The 21,595-nt window shown below is 43.7% G+C and overlaps 1 protein-coding gene across 1 annotated transcript in view; it reads right to left on the reverse strand.

Moving 5' to 3' along the window:
- DNAH9 (dynein axonemal heavy chain 9) overlaps positions 1-21,595 on the reverse strand; it is a 346,411-nt gene that overhangs the window by 35,736 nt on the left and 289,080 nt on the right. Inside the window, exons 58-62 of the mRNA XM_082272319.1 lie at positions 20,886-21,056; positions 19,268-19,390; positions 6,010-6,203; positions 1,101-1,249; positions 850-977 (exon numbers count right to left, since the gene is read on the reverse strand). Coding sequence (XP_082128445.1) covers positions 850-977; positions 1,101-1,249; positions 6,010-6,203; positions 19,268-19,390; positions 20,886-21,056 — 765 coding nt within the window. The remainder of the gene's footprint in view (positions 1-849; positions 978-1,100; positions 1,250-6,009; positions 6,204-19,267; positions 19,391-20,885; positions 21,057-21,595) is intronic.

Consider the following 21,595-nt stretch of genomic DNA (forward strand, 5'->3'; position numbering starts at 1 on the left):
GGGGAGAAGGAGGGGAGAGATAGGGGGAGAAGAAGGGGAGAGATGGGGGAGAAGGAGTGGAGAGATAGGGAAGAAGGAGGGGAGAAGGAGGGGAGAGAAAGAAGAGAAGGAGGGGAGAGATAGGGGAGAAGGAGGGGAGAGATAGGGGAGGGGGAGAAGGAGAGGAGAGATAGGGGGAGAAGGAGGGGAGAGATGAGAGGAGAAGGAGGGGAGAGATAGGGGAGAAGGACGGGAGAGATGAGAGGAGAAAAACAGAGGGGGGCGAAGGATGCGGGAAATAGGAGGAAAAAAAAAAAGAGAGAGGAGAGAATAGAGGGATGGGTTGTTGGGGGGGGGGGGGGGAGAATTGAGAGATAGAGGGAGTGAAAGACTAGAAAGAGATAGGGGAGAATGAGAAAGGGAGAGATGGAAGAAAGATATAAGGGAAGAGGGAGAGAGAAGGAAGAGAGGAGAGAAGGAACGTACTCTCAGGGGAGAGTGATTGAGAAAAGAAGAAGGGAGAAAACAGAGAGAGAAATAAGAAAGAGTTAGGGTGAGAAAGTTGAGAGAGAGAAGGAGAAGGAGAGAGGGGGAACAGAAAGAGAAAGGGGAGCTGAAGAGCAAAAGAGAGGTAAGAGAAAAAGAATAAAGAAATGAGAAGTTGAGTTGCCGTCAGGCGGATAACATCTGGGATTGGGGAGCAGCTGTGACATACAGAAAACATTCAGCCACAAATAACGGCTTATGTGAAAAACACTGGAGATGGCCAGCACAGGTCATCATCTCCCCAGCATATGAGATGCAATATGAATGGTCTGTGGGGGAATCATAGCAATGTGGACTTCTTTAGAAGCAAATGTGAGGACGTACCTGTAGGATCACCCAGTGTCCCTCTTTGGCTGCCAGATCCAGGGCTTGTTCAGCCACGATCTCCTGTCCCTGTCCCAACGAGACGTTGTGCAGATTTTGATTGTCAAATGTGTAGCCCAGTTTTCTCCCTGAGAGGGGAAAAAAAAGTTGAATATCTCAGTAATTTCCCACATACAGTATGAATAGCTTGTACTGTACCCATTATTTCTGCCTATATTGGAAACAGAGGCCAGTCCAGGTCATTACTTTACCTTGTTTCTCTACATCTTTTAGAGGGTCCACACCAGGTGACAGGATGAAGAACATGGGAGTGGCCGGTCCAGACTCTTCATATGAAGCGGCAAAGTCCAGAGATCGTCCGATGACATATTTACTGCCCAACTTCTCCTCTACAAAGTCCCTGGAGGAAGATAACAGGAATCATAATTATGTCTGTTCAGTATGGTAATACACACTATAGTAGCACACAACAACAGGATTGGCCAACGTAGGGTCTGACTATGATCCATTGCTATGGGCTACGCTGCAGTTTATTACAAAAACCCACAAGTCATTATAATTTCATTTTATTACAGCATACCTAACAAATTATATCATATTTGGCTGAAGTATTTGGACACCCCTTTAAGTGAGGGAGTTTGGGCGTTCCATTGAAGATTACTGTTATTACTACAACATACAAGACATATTGGACAATTGTGCTCCTCAACCTTTTGATAACAGTTTGGGAAAAGCCCTTACTTTTTTAGCATCATGGTGCCCCTATGTACAAATCCAGCCCCATAAAGATATGGTTTGACCAGTTTGGTGTGATGGAACTCAAGTGTCTTGCATAGATCCCTGACCTCAATCCTACTGAAGACCTTTGCTATGAAACCTTTTGATAACAGTTTGGGAAAAGCCCGTTCTATTTTAGCATCACGGTGCCCCTATGTACAAATCCAGCTCAATAAAGATATGGTTTGACCAGGTTGGTGTGATGGAACTCAAGTGTCTTGCATAGATCCCTGACCTCAATCCTACTGAAGAACTTTGCTATGGATTTGAATGCCATTGAGTCGTCTCATTCAACATCAGTACCTGACCCTCACGAATGGGCACAAATTCCCACAGACGCAATCTGTTGAAAAGCTTTCTCAGAAGAGTGGAGGATGTTATAGCCACAACATGGGGGCCGACTACATATTAATGGCCAAGGTTTTGGAATGGGATGTTAAATAGTTGTCAGATGTCCACAGACTCCTGGCCATATAGTGTATAAGCATGAAACTAGGGCAATATCCAATGTGACATGTTGAACCATATACTAATAAATATCATTAACATTATACAAAATAATTACAATTTCCAATTTCCAACTTTTTAACTGGGAAGAAACACACCACAACAACTTGAGGGTGTTATTTAATTCGGTCACATTCACTTGCAGATATAGGCACCATCACTTGCTAATCATTTTTCTTGCCATAAGTAAAACTTCTATGCAGGAACTTTCTTTTATGTCCAATCAGATATATTTTACTACATTGCTTATTAAGCCCTGATGAAGAAAGATTGTTGTCCCCCGAAAAACGTTGACTGCCTTTTGTTTCTCTATTGTCACTTGTGTTATTAAAAGAACATTGGACTTTTGTTTAATACACTATTGACTTGTTTACACTGGAATTTCTTGAGCTGGTTGCCCCAAATGCTTGGGAAGAATGGGTTCTTCACTTTGTGGAGAACTGCCAGATCAATGCCATTAGGTTCAACCAATGACTTCTTGTCATGGGTTAAAGATCTGCATCCATTACCTTACCTCTCCTTGACGGCTGCTTGTCTCAGACAGTTTGTGTTTCCCATGTCAACCAGATTGAGCATTTCCCTGATGCGATATGGCAAAGAACCCAGAGCAAACCCCCCTTCCCCCTTACATCGGATGTCAAGAGAACCCCCTACCATCAGAAATTAGGAGTCCCCCCACCCTCCCTTATATCACAGTGCACACCCATTACATTGTGCTGCTTCCAGGAAGAAACGGTATGGAGCTGGGAAGCAGAAAGTACAGGGTCTGGAAAAGGACCAGAGGAGGGCTGGAGTCAGCTACCAGAGTATGCTGAATGCTGAGACCAGGGGAGGTGGAGAATGAGGCGCAGGATCTGTAGGAGTAGTTCTGTCCTTCTCTTATCTGTCGACTGCTGAGACAGCGGGGGGTTGGGGGAAGAGACGAGTGTAGCCGCGGCTGCACAGAGAAGCACAGGATCTGGTGGAGGAGTTTTGTTCTCCTCTTTGTTGCTAATTGCTGAGACAAGGTGGGGGGGGAGAGAGATAAGGGGTACCGCAGCTCAGAAGAGGTGTGAGGCTACATATAATGGCATGGTGGGTTGGATTCGGCCCTCAAACCTTGTGTTTGACACATGTGCCATCGGCTATTTATGATCGCACTCTCCACCTTCTAGGCACACCTCCCAAGGGATTGGCTGGACTTCCAAAAATATTCAGGCTGCTTGTTCTATCCTCCCTCCCTGCTATACTTCTGGAATCCTCTAGAAGATAGGGGGAAATAACAGAACACCAGCCTATGAAACACTGAGCAGCCCTAGATAATGAGTTCAGAGTAAGTGAATGTAATTTAGTGAAACGCGTCAACCTTTGGTTCTTGTCCGTGATGTTTCAAGTCATGTATGGATCTACAAGTGGTGAATTAATTCATGTTTCTTCTTACATCGGAGTGCGGTCTTTGCCTTTGTGTGTATGGTCCTAGATCAGTGATGGCGAACCTTGGCACCCCAGATGTTTTGGAACTACATTTCCCATGATGCTCATGCACTATGCAGTGTAGATGAGCATCATGGGAAATGTAGTTCTAAAACATCTGCGGTGCCAAGGTTCACCATCACTGTCCTAGATAATCAACCTCTGATCCGCTGGTTATAGAGGAGCCAAGCTAAAATTTTCAAGCAGCCTACTCTACACTAGGAGGGTGCTACCAAAGAATCAATTTCCTTTGTCAAAACACCAAGACAGTCGCTCCCCAGATAGTTTTAAAAGAAGAATTTAGAAAGCAGGTGAGCTGCAATACTTGTCTCTGGGGATAAAGTGCCAACATTGCCCAGATTATGTATTTTAGGCCTATAGTAAAATAATGATGGCAATGCTCCAGACAGAAGAAGCTGTGTTCTCCACGTAAAGCTCCCGGCATGCAGGAACAAACAGACGGGGACGTTCAGAGTATTCAGAGCGATAATCGTTCTGGTATAAAAGTGAACAGCTCACTCTGATCAGAGAACTATCTTAATATCAAAGAAAAGCAACATAGATATATATTCATAATGCTACACAGTAACAAGTGAAGTGAATACAGTGTAACTAGATCAAGGGCAAGCATCTACTACTAGGATGTAACACAAGGACGCCACCATTAAAGAGCTCCGACAGTCCCAGCCTTGCAGCTTTGGTTTAGAAGACTGGAGCTCTCAGATTACTGAGAAAATTCAGATCAGTAATCGTTCCCGTACAGCTGTGTCTGGGCCGGTGGAGGCCTCTCTAGAGATGGACAAAGCCAATTAGCAGAAATTTTCAGAGAATTGCTCTCCCTCCTCATCAGCTGCGTCTGCTCTGAACTGCGCCAGGAACTCAGCTGTGAGACCTGGGAGGTCTGAGCCCCCCCGCAAAATTACATACATGAAGGCTGAGCGTTTACAGCCTGGGGCTCTCCAGCTGCTGGGGAACTACAAGTCCCAGCATGTTATAGCAAAATCTCAGAAAAGAATTCTGTTTCACAACAGTTGGAGAGCCAGAAGCCCACAAAATATATCAACTCCTCTGGTGCACTATAGATAACGAATTTTCAAAGTCTTTATTAAAATATATTACTGTATATGTAGTTTGTTAAAACACTGTGTATCCGGTTGATGACCAGAATATATCCCATAGCAGAGGCGTAACTAGAACCTTCAGGGCCCCCGATGCAAGAAACCATGAGGGGACCCCTGGACGGGGCCCTTATCTTCAAGCCTGGGGCTCTTCCCACTGATCCTGGGGCCCTTTACTCTCGTTGCGGGGCCCTTTATTACGGTCCTGCAGCTGGACCCATTCACAAGTTCTGCAGTGGGCCCCCTTCCTGCCATCTTGGGGCCTCCCCACGGTGGTGGAATGCCAGGGCCCGGTCGCAAGTGTGATCTTTGCGATCCTGGATGCTCACCCACTGGTGTCAGTAGTTTTTATTTTTTGGTATTTTAACTGTATTATTTTTTAACATTTTATTTTATTTTCTTACAATGTCACTGACTATGACTCTGTCCATTCAGAAAAGGGAGGAGCCGGTAAATTACATATTTACTGACCCCTTCCTGGTTCTCTATTGTGACACATCCCCTGCAGCAGCTGACAGGAGAGGGAAGGGAGTACAGTGGGGGGGGGGGACCGGGGGAGCACACAGGGATCCAGAGACAGCAGATCACAAGTGAACTGGATAGGAGGAGTGGCGGGGGCAGCATACAGAAGAACCAATCTCCTCCATTTTACTCCTGCAGGAGGAAAAATGAGGACAGTGATTTCTCTATATGCTGCCCCCGCCGCCCCTCCTATCCAGGTGTAAAGGGGAGCCGCACAGGCCCGGCCCCCGAGGAGCATGGGGGCCCAGTTGCAATTGCAACCCCTGTAATTACGCCCCTGATTCAAGCCCTCAAGACACATGCTGTCAGTTCGGCTGGGATCTGCTCTGCTACAGTCTACTGTTCATCCGTGTTCCCGGTCTGGCTGCCTTCCCATCTGACTTGTTGTGAACTGTTGTGTTATACTTTGACTACAATACAAGTTCTTTCTATTGCATCTGGACTGTGTGTGTGTTACTACCGCCGCACCATGCTGCACCTACCCACAAGCTCGTGTGACAGAGTGACAACACAGGAGCACAGCTAGGAGACAAGAACACAGCGTTGTCACCCTATAAAAGGAAGGGTCTGAACAGAGACCTTCATGGCAGGATCACCAGGGATTATTTTTATGAAAACTGCAGAATTAAAGGAAAAAAAAAACTGTGATTATTTTAATATGCTTAGGGTTAGTGAATGAGTTTATTTCTACTTTAAAAATGCTATAAAAGAAAAAAGTTCATAATAACCTTGTGTGAAAATGCGAGCATACCCCACCAAGGAATATAAGATTTTCATTCCTTACCTGACGGCGTAAGTCATCCGGTCAGGACGAATAGCCCTCATCATGCACAGTCTCTGGAGGGACGTCTTGTTTTTCCACTCTTGGGGGAACTTCTCCTTTTCGGGACATTCCGACTCCACAAATTTCTTCCAGCGCTTGGCTGACCCTTCAATGTCTCGGTCCAGGCTCCTGAACTCATCCATGTTGGAGAGAGACTGTAGGGGATGAGACATGGGAGTACATTAGTGTCCAATAAAGCGAATAAAGAATATCTGAATAATTCATTTATATGAGGCAAAGCACTCTTCCACAAATTGGCACATGCACAATGCACTCCTCTCCTCCACAAATCTACATATGTGCTGTGCGCTCTCCCTTGTCCACAAATCTGCACATGCACAGTGCACTCTCCCTCCTCCACAGATCAGCACATGCACAGTGCACCCTCCCTCCTCCACAGATCAGCACATGCACAATGCACTCTCCCCCCTCCACAGATCAGCACATGCACAGTGCACTCTCCCTCCTCCACAGATCTGCACATGCACACTCCCTCCTCCACAGATCCGCACATGCACAATGCACACTCCCTCCTCCACAGATCCGCACATGTACAATGCACACTCCCTCCTCCACAGATCCGCACATGCACAGTGCACTCTTTTCTCCTCCACAGATCCGCACATGCACAATGCACACTCCCTCCTCCACAGATCCGCACATGCACAATGCACACTCCCTCCTCCACAGATCCGCACATGCACAGTGCACTCTTTTCTCCTCCACAGATCCGCACATGTACAATGCACACTCCCTCCTCCACAGATCCGCACATGCACAATGCACACTCCCTCCTCCACAGATCCGCACATGCACAATGCACACTCCCTCCTCCACAGATCCGCACAATGCACACTCCCTCCTCTACAGATCCGCACAATGCACACTCCCTCCTCTACAGATCCGCACATGCACAATGCACACTCCCTCCTCCACAGATCCGCACATGCACACTCCCTCCTCCACAGATCCGCACATGCACAATGCACACTCCCTCCTCCACAGATCCGCACAATGCACACTCCCTCCTCTACAGATCCGCACATGCACAATGCACACTCCCTCCTCCACAGATCCGCACAATGCACACTCCCTCCTCCACAGATCCGCACATGCACAATGCACACTCCCTCCTCCACAGATCCGCACATGCACACTCCCTCCTCCACAGATCCGCACATGCACAATGCACACTCCCTCCTCCACAGATCCGCACAATGCACACTCCCTCCTCTACAGATCCGCACATGCACACTCCCTCCTCCACAGATCCACACATGCACAATGCACACTCCCTCCTCCACAGATCCGCACAATGCACACTCCCTCCTCTACAGATCCGCACATGCACACTCCCTCCTCCACAGATCCACACATGCACAATGCACACTCCCTCCTCCACAGATCCGCACAATGCACACTCCCTCCTCTACAGATCCGCACATGCACACTCCCTCCTCCACAGATCCGCACATGCACAATGCACACTCCCTCCTCCACAGATCCGCACATGCACACTCCCTCCTCCACAGATCCGCACATGCACAATGCACACTCCCTCCTCCACAGATCCGCACAATGCACACTCCCTCCTCTACAGATCCGCACATGCACACTCCCTCCTCCACAGATCCGCACATGCACAATGCACACTCCCTCCTCTACAGATCCGCACATGCACAATGCACACTCCCTCCTCCACAGATCCGAACATGCACAGTGCACTCTCCCTTGTCCACAATATGGCATATGCACAGTGCACTCTCCCTAGTTGACAACTCCGCATATGCAAAATGCATTCTCCCTTCCCTGCAAATCTGCACAGGTGCAGCATGCTCTCCCTCCTTCACAAATTGCCACATGCACAGTGTGCCCTCACTCCTCCACAAATTGGCAGGTGTACAATGCTCTCTCTCCCTCATCCACAAATCTGCACATGTGCAATGCTCTCTCCCTCCTCCACAAATCTGCACATGCACAGAGCACTAGTCCTCGCCCTGTCACAGCAGTGCTGCTGTGATGGGGGGTAGGGAGCACATGCGTGTATTTGTAGACCAGCAATTTAGCAGCTCCATGCTCATTCCTGTGCTGGCGGGGACTTGCTCATTGTACCAACCTTTCTATCTTATATGCAGGACGGTGCTGATCACTCAGAATCTTATTATAGCCAGGCTTTGCAGAAGCTGTGGTTGGCCTACGGGTATGTAATTTAAAGAAAGCTCATTTTCTCCACACGGTACCAGGATTTGTAAAGTACTGGAGCTCCTTGGCTGCACTGCAAATTCTATCCCTTTATTTTGCAAGTACCAAACCCAGAATAAAGTTAATCGACCACTTGCGTTATCTCTCCGGTAACAGGACAGCCAGGTTAGGTACTGTAATCATTTCCGGTTTTCGATAAATCTCAGAAAGTGAGTGCCATGCCACAAAGAAAACTTTGGCTGTGAATTATTTACTGTGGTTTTATCTGTCCGCCGGTGGAAATAAATGTTCTGACCTCACAGCATGGAAGCTCCGACACGAAGCAAACGCCCGCAGACTGAGATTCATTAGTTGTCTCATCACCTTGTGATTTGCATAGGAGAGAAAGGCGCTGTGACAGCGGCGTGCGAGCAACTCTGCAGATACTCCTCACTATAGATTTTAATTAAGTCAGCTATTAAGGTGAATAAATTACAGCACAAGCCTTCGGAAAGCAGACGGTGTTTTATCTCTGAGAAATATCTTCTGCTTTAATATTATTTACTTTCTTTCAATCCTCTGGGGTCCTATCTCCTTCTCTTGTTTGACCCCAATGTTTGAGCAGCTCTTCACTTTGGAAAAAACTGTAAACATATAATTTTCAGTCAGCTCTCCGACATCACGTGTTGTTTTTATTTGGTACATCCTTACCAGCCATCCTCAACAAGGGTTCCTATGGACCCTAGGGGTTCCTCCAGAGGTTGGTAAGTGTTCTTTGATCAGTGGCTAAATGGTCTCCCATCTCATGGTGTCTGCATAGTTTCAGGGCCAACACCACTTACCAAAACCAACTGCATGACCCAGCAGCTGTCTATAAAGGGATTTTCTTCCTACTGACCAGTGACCACCAGTGTAAGAACATTCTTCCCACTGACCACCACAAAAGGGACATTCTTCCCACTGACCACCAGTCTATGGGTCATGTCTTCCACTGACCACCATGTAAGGGGCAATCGTCCCACTGACCACCAAAAAAGAGACATTCTGCCCACTGACCACAAATGTAGGGGGACTTCTCCCTACTGACCACCAATGTAATAGACAATCTTTCCACTGACTAACAATGTAAGGAGCTTTCTTTCTACTGACCACCAATTTAGGGAACATTCATCCCACTGCCAGCCAATGTAAGGAGCATTCTTCCCACTGACTACTATTGTACTATTTTTCCCACTTGACCTGTTTGGGCTCCATATCCACATGAACAGATTCCCTATATGGAGAAAAATGTGATTTAACTGCTGTTCTGAGCATCACTCTTACTATTGGGACTGATATTGTGATATAGCTATATAAACACCTTTTCCAGGCCTTTGAGCAAGATTGCCTTGCCTTCTCCATTCCTACCATCCAATACCATTATCCCACTGGTCTGTATATGCCTATAACCCGGGTTGCTGCAATATCCCATTGTGGTTTGTTTTTATGCATTGTATTTTATCTGTGATCTATGTTATGTCCTGAGTCCTCCACGTGTGTTCCTACCCATTTTTTCATTAATAAAGTTCTACGTATTTCACCTTCATGTTGGTGCCCTTAGTTGACTTCTTTCAGGAGATTCCCTGTATCTCCAACCATTGCACAAATGTAAGGAGCATTCTTCCCACTGACCACCAATGTAAGGGGCATTCTTCCCACTGACCACCAATGTAAGGAGCATTCTTCCCACTGACCACCAATGTAAGGAGCATTCTTCCACTGACCACCAATGTAAGGAGCATTCTTCCCACTGACCACCAATGTAAGGAGCATTCTTCCCACTGACCACCAATGTAAGGGGCATTCTTCCCACTGACCACCAATGTAAGGAGCATTCTTCCCACTGATCACCAATGTAAGGAGCATTCTTCCACTGACCTCCAATGTAAGGAGCATTCTTCTCACTGACCACCAATGAAAGGCCCATTCTTCCCACTGACCACCAATGTAAGGGGCATTCTTCCCACTGACCTCCAATGAAAAAGGAATTTTCCTCCTTTACTTCCCAATAAAGTGGTTTTAGTAACCGTTCCCTGAGACCTGAAAATTATTTTAGGGGCGCCTCTGGATAAAAAGGTTGAGAAAGGTTACTCTATACCCACGTGTAATGACGTGTTTCTGTAATGATATTGGTTGCTCATAGTAAGCTATTTAAGGTCTTTACTGTGGTTTTATAGTATTATTTTCAATAATATGAACGTCTTTATATTTTATTTTCACTATTATTAAAACTACTACTAACATTACTAACCATATTTCATAGTATTTAGTGTAGTATCGGAGTTTTTTTATTCATCACAATATTTTATATATCCATACGCTTGTTGAGTTGTATTTTATCATACGTTATTTTTTTTTATTTTTTTTTTATGCACTAAACATTTTATCAATTTCATTATTTTATTATATTTTATATTAATATATATTTTTTTTTTTTTTATCAGTGATAATGCCAACTGTTTTCTCTTATATATGATATATTACGTAAACTTCTACTGTTAACATTAGCTCTATTAATAAAAATGTATTAATAATGCTAGTATTATAAATATTAACTAGAAAAAAAAGTTTGTCGAGACAAACTTTAAGTTGGCTTGAGAAAGCCTGACCAGAAAGTTTGAAAAGTTTAGAAAGTTTAGAAAGTTTGAAAAGTTTGAAAATGTGAAAAGTTTAAAAAGTTTAAAAAGATTTAAAAGTTTAAGAAGTTTAAAACATATTGCTAGCATTACAAGCAAGTGACTACCATCATTAGTATGATTAGCAAAGTTGCTAGCATGTTGCTAGCATGATTAGCAAGTGACTAGCATGTACTTAGCATGATTAGCAAGGTATCTAGCATGTCACTAGCATAATTAGCAAGTGACTAGCCATGTCGCTAGCATGATTAGCAAGTTACTAGCATTTCTCTAGCATGTTTCTAACATGATTATCATGCGGCTAACATGTTGCTAGCATGATTAGCATGTGACTAGCATGTTTCTAGCATGATTAGCATGTTGCTAGCATGTCGCTAGCATAATTAGCAAGCGACTAGCCATGTCGCTAGCATGATTATCAAAGTTACTAGCATGTTGATTGAGTCTAATGGGATTTGGAGCTTGGGTCATCTGAACATCCTGTCAATGAAAGTCTATGGGCATTTTTATGATTTTTAATATTAATTTTTAAGAAAACCGTAACTCAAACCAGTCTGAAAAGATATAGCACACCGAGTCAGAACAGTATGAAGGTCTGTGCCGAGTTTGGAGTATGTATCTTGAACGGTCTAGGAGGAGTTAGTGTCCAAAAATTTACCGGCCAGAAAAATAAGAAGAAGAAGAAGAAGAAGAAGTTTAAATAGGATTTCAGTAAGTTGGCTTTCTCAAGCCAACTTAATAATATCTCATCATCACCACTTACAATACCAATATTATAACTTCTCAATGATTCAATTATAACATAAAGAGGTGAATTTTAAAAATATATATATATATATTGTATAGCTATTCATCCAGCAAAACTGCTGGTACATTTATTCTGGGCAAATGAGGCAACATAAAATGTTTTCATTTTCCTCTACAGGTTGATTATTTATTCATAAAAAAATACAGTGGTTTGCTAAAATACTGCATTGTGATTACTAGATGGAGCTGATGATCAGTATTTATTTCCGCAGCTCCACCCAGTGGCCATAATGCAGTATTTTTTGAACCGTTCTCTTTTTACAAATGAATAACATTCAACCTATCGAGTAAACAGAAGAACATTTGACTTTGTCCTGTCTGCACAGAACTAATAAAGCAGTAGTTTCACTGGATCAACAGCTATGCATTATATATATATATATATATATATATACACACACACACATATAGATATATATATATAGATATATATATATACACACACACACATTATATATATATATATATATATATATATATATATACACATATACATATATATATATACATACACACACACACACACACAGTACATATAGATACATACACATTTTCCATTTCTTCCACCATCAATCTATATGAACAAAATCCTTCCAGATTAAATAGAAAGTCACCCTAATATTAATGTTCAGAAAACAATAATAATCAGCAGCTATATATATATATAAATCAAACCTCAGAAATGTAAATAAATATATCATCAGAACAGCGCTGATTATACCCAATAAATTAATAATCTATAAATCCGTGTGTTAAAAAAATGAATATTTATATATATATATATATATATATATATATATATATATATACACATATACACACACAGACAGTACATACACCCACATATGCAAAAATAAATAATGTATGTGGCAGCAAAAAAGTCCAATGGTGTATGAACCTTACATCCTTATCCACCATGTGATAATATATCCTATCCACTATAATATGCCCTAACTGGTTTTTGATTCTACTATTTAATATTTTTTATTTATTTTATTTATTGTTTTATATTTCTGAAAAACACTGTCTTTTGTTTAACATCTGTCTTTATAATAACTTCTATCTGGACTCCATTATTATTGCGCGGCAGTTCAATTTCAAAATCATTCAGCCACATACATGCAAGCGATTCTGCAGATACTCCTCACTATAGATTTTAATTAAGTCAGCTATTAAGGTGAATAAATTACAGCGTGAGCCTTCAGAAAACAGATGGTGTTGTATCTGAAATATATCCTCTGCTCCATTATTATTTACTTTCTTTCCATTCCCCGGGGGCCCAAAACTCCATCTCTTTGAGATGCTTGACCCCAATGTTTGAGCAGCTCTTCACTTTGGAGAAAACGTTTTATTTTCAGTCAATTCTCTGACGTAGTTTTTCTATACCAGCCAGTGCTTTAAGTGGGCCGGTATGCACTGGTACTCAGTACTGCCACTTCCACATATGGCTCTTGAGCATACCGCCACCTCTCCGTGCGCCTTAGCGTACCAGTACGCTCATTTTGGACATCTGCGCCCTCAATTGCCCCCCCCAAGAATATTTCCCACCCCAGAGCCAGACCAGTCACCACCAGTGAGTCCCCCTGCTCCAGAGTCCCAGCCCAGGCCAGGAAGGGGTGCTCTGTGGGGACCCTGATGTGGGGTGGGGGGGGGGACGACAAAATTTATAGGCTATAATAGAGTACCCGCACCTCTTTTGGGCCACTTAAAGCACGGATACCAGCCATCCTCAACCAGGGTTCCAGTGGACTCTAGGATTCCTCCAAAGGTTGGTAAGGTTCCTTAAACAATGGATGGGGCCTAAACTCCTTCTCTTTGGCTTGTTTGACCCCAGTGTTTGACCAAATCTCCACTTTTGAGAAAACTGAACTATAAACGTATTATTTTCAGTCAAATCTTCGACATATTGTTTCTATTTGGGAAAATCTATACCAGACATCTTCAACAAGGGTTCCATTGGACTCTAGGCCCCATCCATTGTTTAAGGAACCTTACCAACCTTTGGAGGAACCCTAAACTTCTTCTCTTTGGCTTGTTTGACTCCAGTGTTTGGGCAAATCTTCACTTTTGAGAAAACTGAACCATAAACTTCTTATTTTCAGTCAATTCTCTGACGTATTTTTTCTATACCAGCCATCCTCAACCAGGGTTCCAGTGGACTCTAGGATTCCTCCAAAGGTTGGTAAGGTTCCTTAAGCAATGGATGGGGGCCTAAACTCCTTCTCTTTGGCTTGTTTGACCCCAGTGTTTGAGCAAATCTTCACTTTTGAGAAAACTGAACTATAAACATGTTATTTTCAGTCAAATCTCTGACATATTGTTTCTATTTGGGAATATCTATACCAGACATCTTCAACAAGGGTTCCATTGGACTCTAGGCCCCATCCATTGTTTAAGGAACCTTACCAACCATTGGAGGAACCCTAAACTCCTTCTCTTTGGCTTGTTTGACCCCAGTTTTTGGGCAAATCTTCACTTTTGAGAAAACTGAACTATAAACTTATTATTTTCTGTCAACTCTCTGACATTTTGTTTCTATTTGGGAATATACCAGACATCTTCAACAAGGGTTCAATTGGACTCTAGGGTTCCTCCAGAGATTGGTAGCAGCCCCTTGCACAATGGCTAGGGCCTATACTCCTCTTTGGATTGTTTGATGCAGATGTTTGAGAAGCTCTTCACTTTGAGGAAAACTCAACTGCTCAAAAAAAGAATGATTTCTCCCATTGCTCCGGTAGCTTGGTAGACAGACACACATATTTAAACCAAATATTTCCTTATTTCTGCAACTCAATTCCTCTCCTCCTTCGGAAGGGATGTTGGATAGATGGTAGAGCCCAAAACCCATCATACACAATCCAGTCCTATCCCTCCTTGTGAAAAGCGTAGTGATGTGGGACAGGGGCAGGACACTGCACCCACCACATACAATCCAATTGTATCCTACTAGATGGAAGAGGATGTATTAGCACTTCATCTTCTTCCTGATCAGCAATCCCTCCCTCCTGTCAAACTTTCTTCTACCAGTCAGCAGCAGTGGCGGCTGGTGCTCAAAATTTTGGGGGGGGGGGGGGGGGCGCAAACAGAAAAATGTAATAGGCATTGCTTTGCGGCAAAAAACGCTGACAAAAAATTGCGTGACTTTGAGGTCGCAAAAGTGTGAAAGGGGCCTTCAGTAATCAAGGTATAGTGTGCCTCCTTCAATGCAGAGTGACCAGCGTGCCCCCTTTCAATGCAGAGAGACCAGCGTGCCTCCTTTGAATGCAAAGAGACCAGCGTGCCCCCTTTCAATACAGAGAGACCAGTGTGCCCCCTTTCAATGCAGAGTGACCAGCGTGCCCCCTTTCAATGCAGAGAGACCAGCGTGCCTCCTTTGAATGCAAAGAGACCAGCGTGCCCCCTTTCAATACAGAGAGACCAGCGTGCCCTCTTTCAATGCACAGTGACCAGCGTGCCCCCTTTCAATGCACAGTGACCAGTGTGCCCCCTTTCAATGCAGTGACCAGCGTGCCCCCTTTCAATGCAGTGACCAGCATACATGCCCCCTTTCAATGCAGTGACCAGCATACATGCACCCTTTCAATGCAGTGACCAGCATACATGCCCCTTTTCAATGCAGTGACCAGCGTACATGCCCCCTTTCAATGCACAGTGACCAGCATACATGCCCCCTTTCAATGCACAGTGACCAGCATACATGCCCCTTTTCAATGCAGTGACCAGCGTACATGCCCCTTTTCAATGCAGTGACCAGCGTACATGCCCCCTTTCAATGCACAGTGACCAGCATGCCCCCTTTCAATGCATAGTGACCAGCGTGCCCCCTTTCAATGCAGTGACCAGCGTACATGCCCCCAATGCAGAGATCAGCGTGCGTGCCCCCTTACTTACCTGGAGCAGCAGCAGCGGCTTCTCCTCAGTCCCGGTGACCGGCGGCGCGTCTCCTCCAGTCCTCCCGCCTCCTCCTCGGCCCATGGCATGGGGTTTGCCTTGCGGCCAATCAGGAAGCGCGTATCGGATGTGCTTCCTGATTGGCCAGGAGGAGGATCGGTGTGACAATAGCGAATTTTCATTCGCTATTGTCACACAATGGGTGGGCTCGGGGCGCAGGGCAGGCTCCACCCTTTTCATCACCCTATTAGAGCCTCTGGCTCTAATCAGGAGAATAAAAAAAAAAACCCATTAAGCTCCATGCGTCCGGCACCCCTGCATGCAGATTAGGGGACCGGACGCATGGATGGGGGGGGGGGGTGGGGGCGGCGCCCCTGCGTCCTCAATACACCGGCCACCACTGGTGGACTCTATTTACTAATTAGGTGCCTTCTGAAGGCTATTGGTTCCACTAGATTTTAGTTAGGGTTATCTGAGTAAAGGGGGGTGAATACAAATGCACGCCACACTTTTTACATATTTATTTGTAAAACATTTTGAAAATCATTTATCATTTTCCTTCCACTTCACAATTATGTGCACTTTGTGTCGGTCTATCACATAAAATCCCCCCAAAAAAACATTTACATTTTTGGTTGTAACATGACAAAACGTAAAAGGGGTATGAATACTTTTTCAAGGCACTATAACTGGCTTCCCCAAATTGAGGGCCGATGACTTATGGAGTAGTAGTAGTGTAGATATCGTGTTGCTGGGAGTTGTAGTCCCACAGCCAACACTGATCCCCAAAGACTCACTCGGCAGTCGTTGTCTTGTTTATCTCCCATTTATCGGTCTCAGAGATCTCTCTACGTCGCCCGGCCACCCCGCAGTCTGACACGCCACCCTCTCGTCTCCTGCTGATAAGACGCTGTCACAGAGATGGATGGACGACACGCTATGTGGGAGCGTCAGATATTATCCTGACAGGTGAAGTGACACCCTCCCCCGGGGGGGCCGGTACGTCTGACACCGGGGTCTCTACAATCTCGGAATGGTGAAGAGGACCGGTGGTGTAAACTTGCTGAATTCGGTCATTTTATGAAAGGATATTTTAAGAAAGCAGAGAACCTCATAAAGTTTTACTCTGCCGGGGGGGGGGGGGGGTCACGTGACCGGCGTCCGGGAAAAATTCAGACAAGAAATTGATAAGTTCATTGATCAGGATTGATTTTGTTCGGAATCAGCTTAGTTTGGAATTGGAGAGATTGGTGGCGTGCAACGGAGTCATCTGAACAAAATCAATCCTGATCAATGAACTTATCAATTTCTTGTCTGAATTTTTCCCGGACGCCGCTCACGTGACCCCCCCGGCGGAGCAATACTTTATGAGGTTCTCTGCTTTCTTAAAATATCCTTTCATAAAATGACTGAATGCAGCAAGTTTACACCACCGGTCCTCTTCACCATTCCGAGATTGTAGAGACCCCGGTGTCAGGCGTACCGCCCCCCCCCCCGGTGGAGGGTGTCACTTCACCTGTCAGGATAATATCCGACGCTCCCTCATAGCTCAGTGTCATTATTACAGTGACAGTGCATATTTTTATCACTGATTACTGTAGTAATATCACTGGTCCCCCCAAAAGTGTCAAAAATGTCAGTTAGGGGTCCGATCTGTCCGCCCGCAATGTCGCAGTCCCGCAAAAAAAAAAAAAATCGCAGATTGCCGCCATTACTAGTAAAAAAAAAAAAACACTAAAAATGACATAAATCTTTCCGTATTTAGTAGACGCGATAACTTTTGCGCAAACCAATCAAAATACGCTTAATGAGATTTTTTTTTAACAAAAATATATAGCAGAAAACAAATTGGCCTAAAATGTTAAAAAATTAAGAATTTAAATTTTTTTTGGGGAATGTTGTATAGCAGAATGTGAAAAATATATATATTTTTTTTTCAGAATTATCGCTCTTTTTTTGTTTTTAGTGCAAAAAATAAAAAATCGCACAGGTGATCAAATACCACCAAAAAGAAAGCTCTATTTATGTGAAAAAAAGGACGTCAATTTTATTTAGGTACAGCGTCACACGACCACGCAATTGTCAGTTAAAGCAACGCAGTGCCGAATCGCAAAATATGACCTGGTCATTAAAGGGGGAAAATCCACCCAAAAATAAAAAAAAATTGCGTGCACCCGAGAAATGGCGACAAACGTCAGTACCCTATGTTTTCTATAGGCGACGCTTCAAATGTCCCCTATAGGTAATCAGTTTAGTGTTACAGAGAAGGTTTGGTGCTGGAATTATTGCTTTCACTCTGGCGCGCGCGGCGATATGCAACGTGTACCGCAATCTACGTTTTCACATGTAAGCGCCCCTGACGTGTGTGTTTACCCTTCGAACATGCATACATGTGGGGGTGGGAGTCTCAATTTTTTTTTTTTTTTTTTTTTTTTTTTTTTTTTTTTTTAGGAGCTTGAGTGTGACCTTTTTTTTATTTATTTAAATTTTTTCGCTTAACATTTTATTTTATTTTTTTTCATCACATAACGGACGAAAAAGTCCCTTATGTGATGATTTTTAGGTGACAGGTTCTCTTTAACCAGTTTACGACTGCCCGCCGCAGATGTACGCGGCAGGCAGCCGCTCCCAGGCAAATCGTCGTAACGCGTGTGTACCACAATCTAGGTTTTCACATGTAAGAGCCCCTGATGTCTGTGTTTACCCTTCGAACGTGCATACATGTCTCATGTTGGAGTACATGTTGGAGTCTCATTTTTTTTTTTTTTTTAGGGGCATGAGTGTGACCTTTTTTTTTTATTTTAATTTTTTCGCTTAACATTTTATTTTATTTTTTTTCATCACATAGGGGACTTTTTCGTCCGTTATGTGATGAAAAAAAATAAAATAAAATGTTAAGCGAAAAAATGAAAATAAAAAAAAGGTCACACTCAAGCCCCTTAAAAAAATTTTTTTTAGGTGACAGGTTCTCTTTACCGGTTTACAACTGCCCGCCGGGCTTGGGTGTAACCTTATTTTTATGCAAAAAAAATAAATTTTTTTTGCTTTACGTTTTTTTTCATCACATAAGGGACAAAAAGTCCCCTATGTGATGATTTGTAGGTGACAGGTTCTCTTTAATGAGACATGCAGGGTCGGGTGGGACGATGGTACCGGAGCTGTGTGAAGACAATCGGGCAGCACTGGATTATATGTGTCCAGGCCTGGCAGTGAATTGGGGTTAAGGGAAAAGGGAGCCATTGGGTTCCGTCTGCCCTTTTCCTCGTGGTTTTGGAACCGAGCAAACATACTGAAATACCGATCACTTCCTTCGTTAACCACACTGCAGACTTTATAACAAACTGATGCTCACATGTGAACGACGAGCGAGCAGCACAGAGAGGGATGGAGTTAAAACAAAACAGCTGTAATCAAACGTGCCTATGGAGGATACAGAATGTCATTGCAAGCCTGCGGCTTCATCTATGGCCCCAGGGCATCTCCTCTTCCAGGAAACCAGCAATCAAACCATCCGCTGGAATAGCAGTCGCTCATGTGATCAGCAACGTCCCAGATTAAACGTCCTTGAGAGTCACCAGAGGGGACAGACATGTAGAGAGCAGGCCAGGTACATGAATAGCGCACAGCAAAGACATGAAGAAAACGGTGCTGAAGACCACACTCACCTTGATTCCACCCCAGGACTGGTTGGAGAGGAAGTCCACCGGGCTTGTGAGGCCGGGCTGGGCAGGGTACCGCAAAAGAAAGTCTAATTCAGTTGGGTTTATCTCTTTGCTCATCAGCAGGATCTGAAAGATGTAGAAAACCGTAAAAAAAAAAATTGTGCATTAGAGAAGCTTTCCATGAATCATACCCAACCCGCTAAGTGGGATCCCATACTGAGGTCCTATACCGAATATTGAAGCATGTAAAGTCGTAGCTTTGGAGTTTTGTAGGGCATATAGAAAATTACACCCAGGGGCGGGGGGTTGCCAAAGGAAAATTGAGGGGGGAGAGGATTTGTGTTGGAAGGGGGAATTGAGGTAATATTCTAGTTGGGGGGGCGGTGCTAAGAATGATAACTTTTGGAGATTTGGGTTGTGAGCAGTGGCGGCCCATCCATTGGGAGTGCAGGAATGCCGCCCCCCCCCCCCCCCCCCAGCCGGACGCATGGATTCCAATGGGGTTTTTTAAAAAAAAAATTTAAGCCCGTGATTAGAGCCAGAGGCTCTAATAGGCTTCAAAAAAGGGTGGGCTCGGGGCGCAGGGCACTGCGCCCTGAGCCCACCCAGTTGTGTGACAATAGCGAATGGATATTCGCTATTGCCACACTGATTCTCCTCCTGGCCAATCATTGGGTGAACGCTTTAAACCCTTCTTCCTTTATTGGTTGAACAGTTACCTCTCATTTCCTCATTGGATGAACAGTTAACCCTCGTTTTCCTTATTGGATAAACCGTGAACCTTCATTTTCCCCTCTGGTTGAGCAGTAACCCTCTTTTCTTCATTGGTTGAACAGTTATCTCTCATTTTCTCATTGGTTGAACAACTAACCCTCATTTCTTCATTGGATGAACAGTTAGCCCTCATTTTCCTTATTGGTTGAACAGTAAACCTTAATTTTTACCATTGGATGAGCGGTTAACCCACATTTCTTCATTGGTTTAACAGTTACCTCTCATTTTCTCATTCGTTACACAACTAACTCTCATTTTCCCATTGGATGAACAATTAACCCACATTTCCTCATTGGTAGAGTAGCAGACCCTCATTTCATCATTGGGTGAACAGTTGAACCCTCCTTCCTTTATTGGTTGAACCCTTGTGTTCCTCATTGGATAAACAGTGAACCTTCATTTTCCCATTGGATGAGCAGTTAACCCTCATGTCTTCATTGGTTGAACAGTTACCTCTCATTTTCTCATTGGTTGAAGAGTTACCTCTCATTTTCTCATTGGTTGAAGAGTTACCTCTCATTTTCGCATTGGTTGAAGAGTTACCTCTCATTTTCTCATTGGTTGAAGATTTACTTCTCATTTTCTCATTGGTTGAAGAGTTACCTCTCATTTTCGCATTGGTTGAACGACTAACCCTCATTTCCTCATTGGATGAACAGTTAACCCACATCTCCTCATTGATAGAATACAAGCCTAATTTTTTCATTGGCAAAACAGTTATCCCTCATTTCCTTATTGGTTGAACAGTAAACTCCCATTTCCCTTATTGGGTGAACAGTTAATCCCTCCTTCCTGGAATGACATAGATATTTTGGATAAGCACTGTAGTAATAGGCATCCATCGTACCTGGAAGGCCAACTGCGCGGTGTAAGTTAGCTTGTCGCACTCAAACAATCCCCGCGTTGTGTACTGGTAGACAGAGAATGTGATGCTGTCTATGAGATTGGCCACTCGCTGTTTGAGGACCTCATCTGCTGGTGCCTTCTGTACTGCCTGCTGGAAGACCACGCTGAATGCCTGGGGGAGATAACAGACCGCATTCATGTTAGATAAGTCAACACACCAGCTCCCAACATGGCATAAGTGCAGCATCGGGGTACAGTCCACAGGGGGCGATATCATCAGGTTATTGATATATGACATAGATTAGACATGTGCGGTTCGTTTCATTCCGAATTGAAATTCTGAGAAATTTTTTGTTATTAGAAAATCCAGATGTATCCGTATTTTCGAACTGCAATAGTAACGAATTTAAAATGAATCCAAAATAACAAAAAAACATTTCGAACTAAATTTGAATAGTTTTCAAATCGAATTTGAATTGTTTTCTAATTTGAATAGTTTTCGAATCTAATTCAAATTTCCAAAGCGAATAAAATAGAACAGAAAATAAAGGAAATGAAAAGAAAATAATATAACAGAATAGAAAATAAAAGAATAGAATATAATAGAGTAAAACTGAACAGAATTTTAAAAAAAATTAGAAAAAATAGAATAGAAAATAAAAGAATAGAAAAGAATAGAGAAAAACAGAACAAAACAGAATAGAAAATAAA

Source organism: Pelophylax lessonae (genome assembly GCF_965119305.1).
Source record: "Pelophylax lessonae genome assembly, chromosome: 11".
Taxonomy (NCBI): domain Eukaryota; kingdom Metazoa; phylum Chordata; class Amphibia; order Anura; family Ranidae; genus Pelophylax; species Pelophylax lessonae.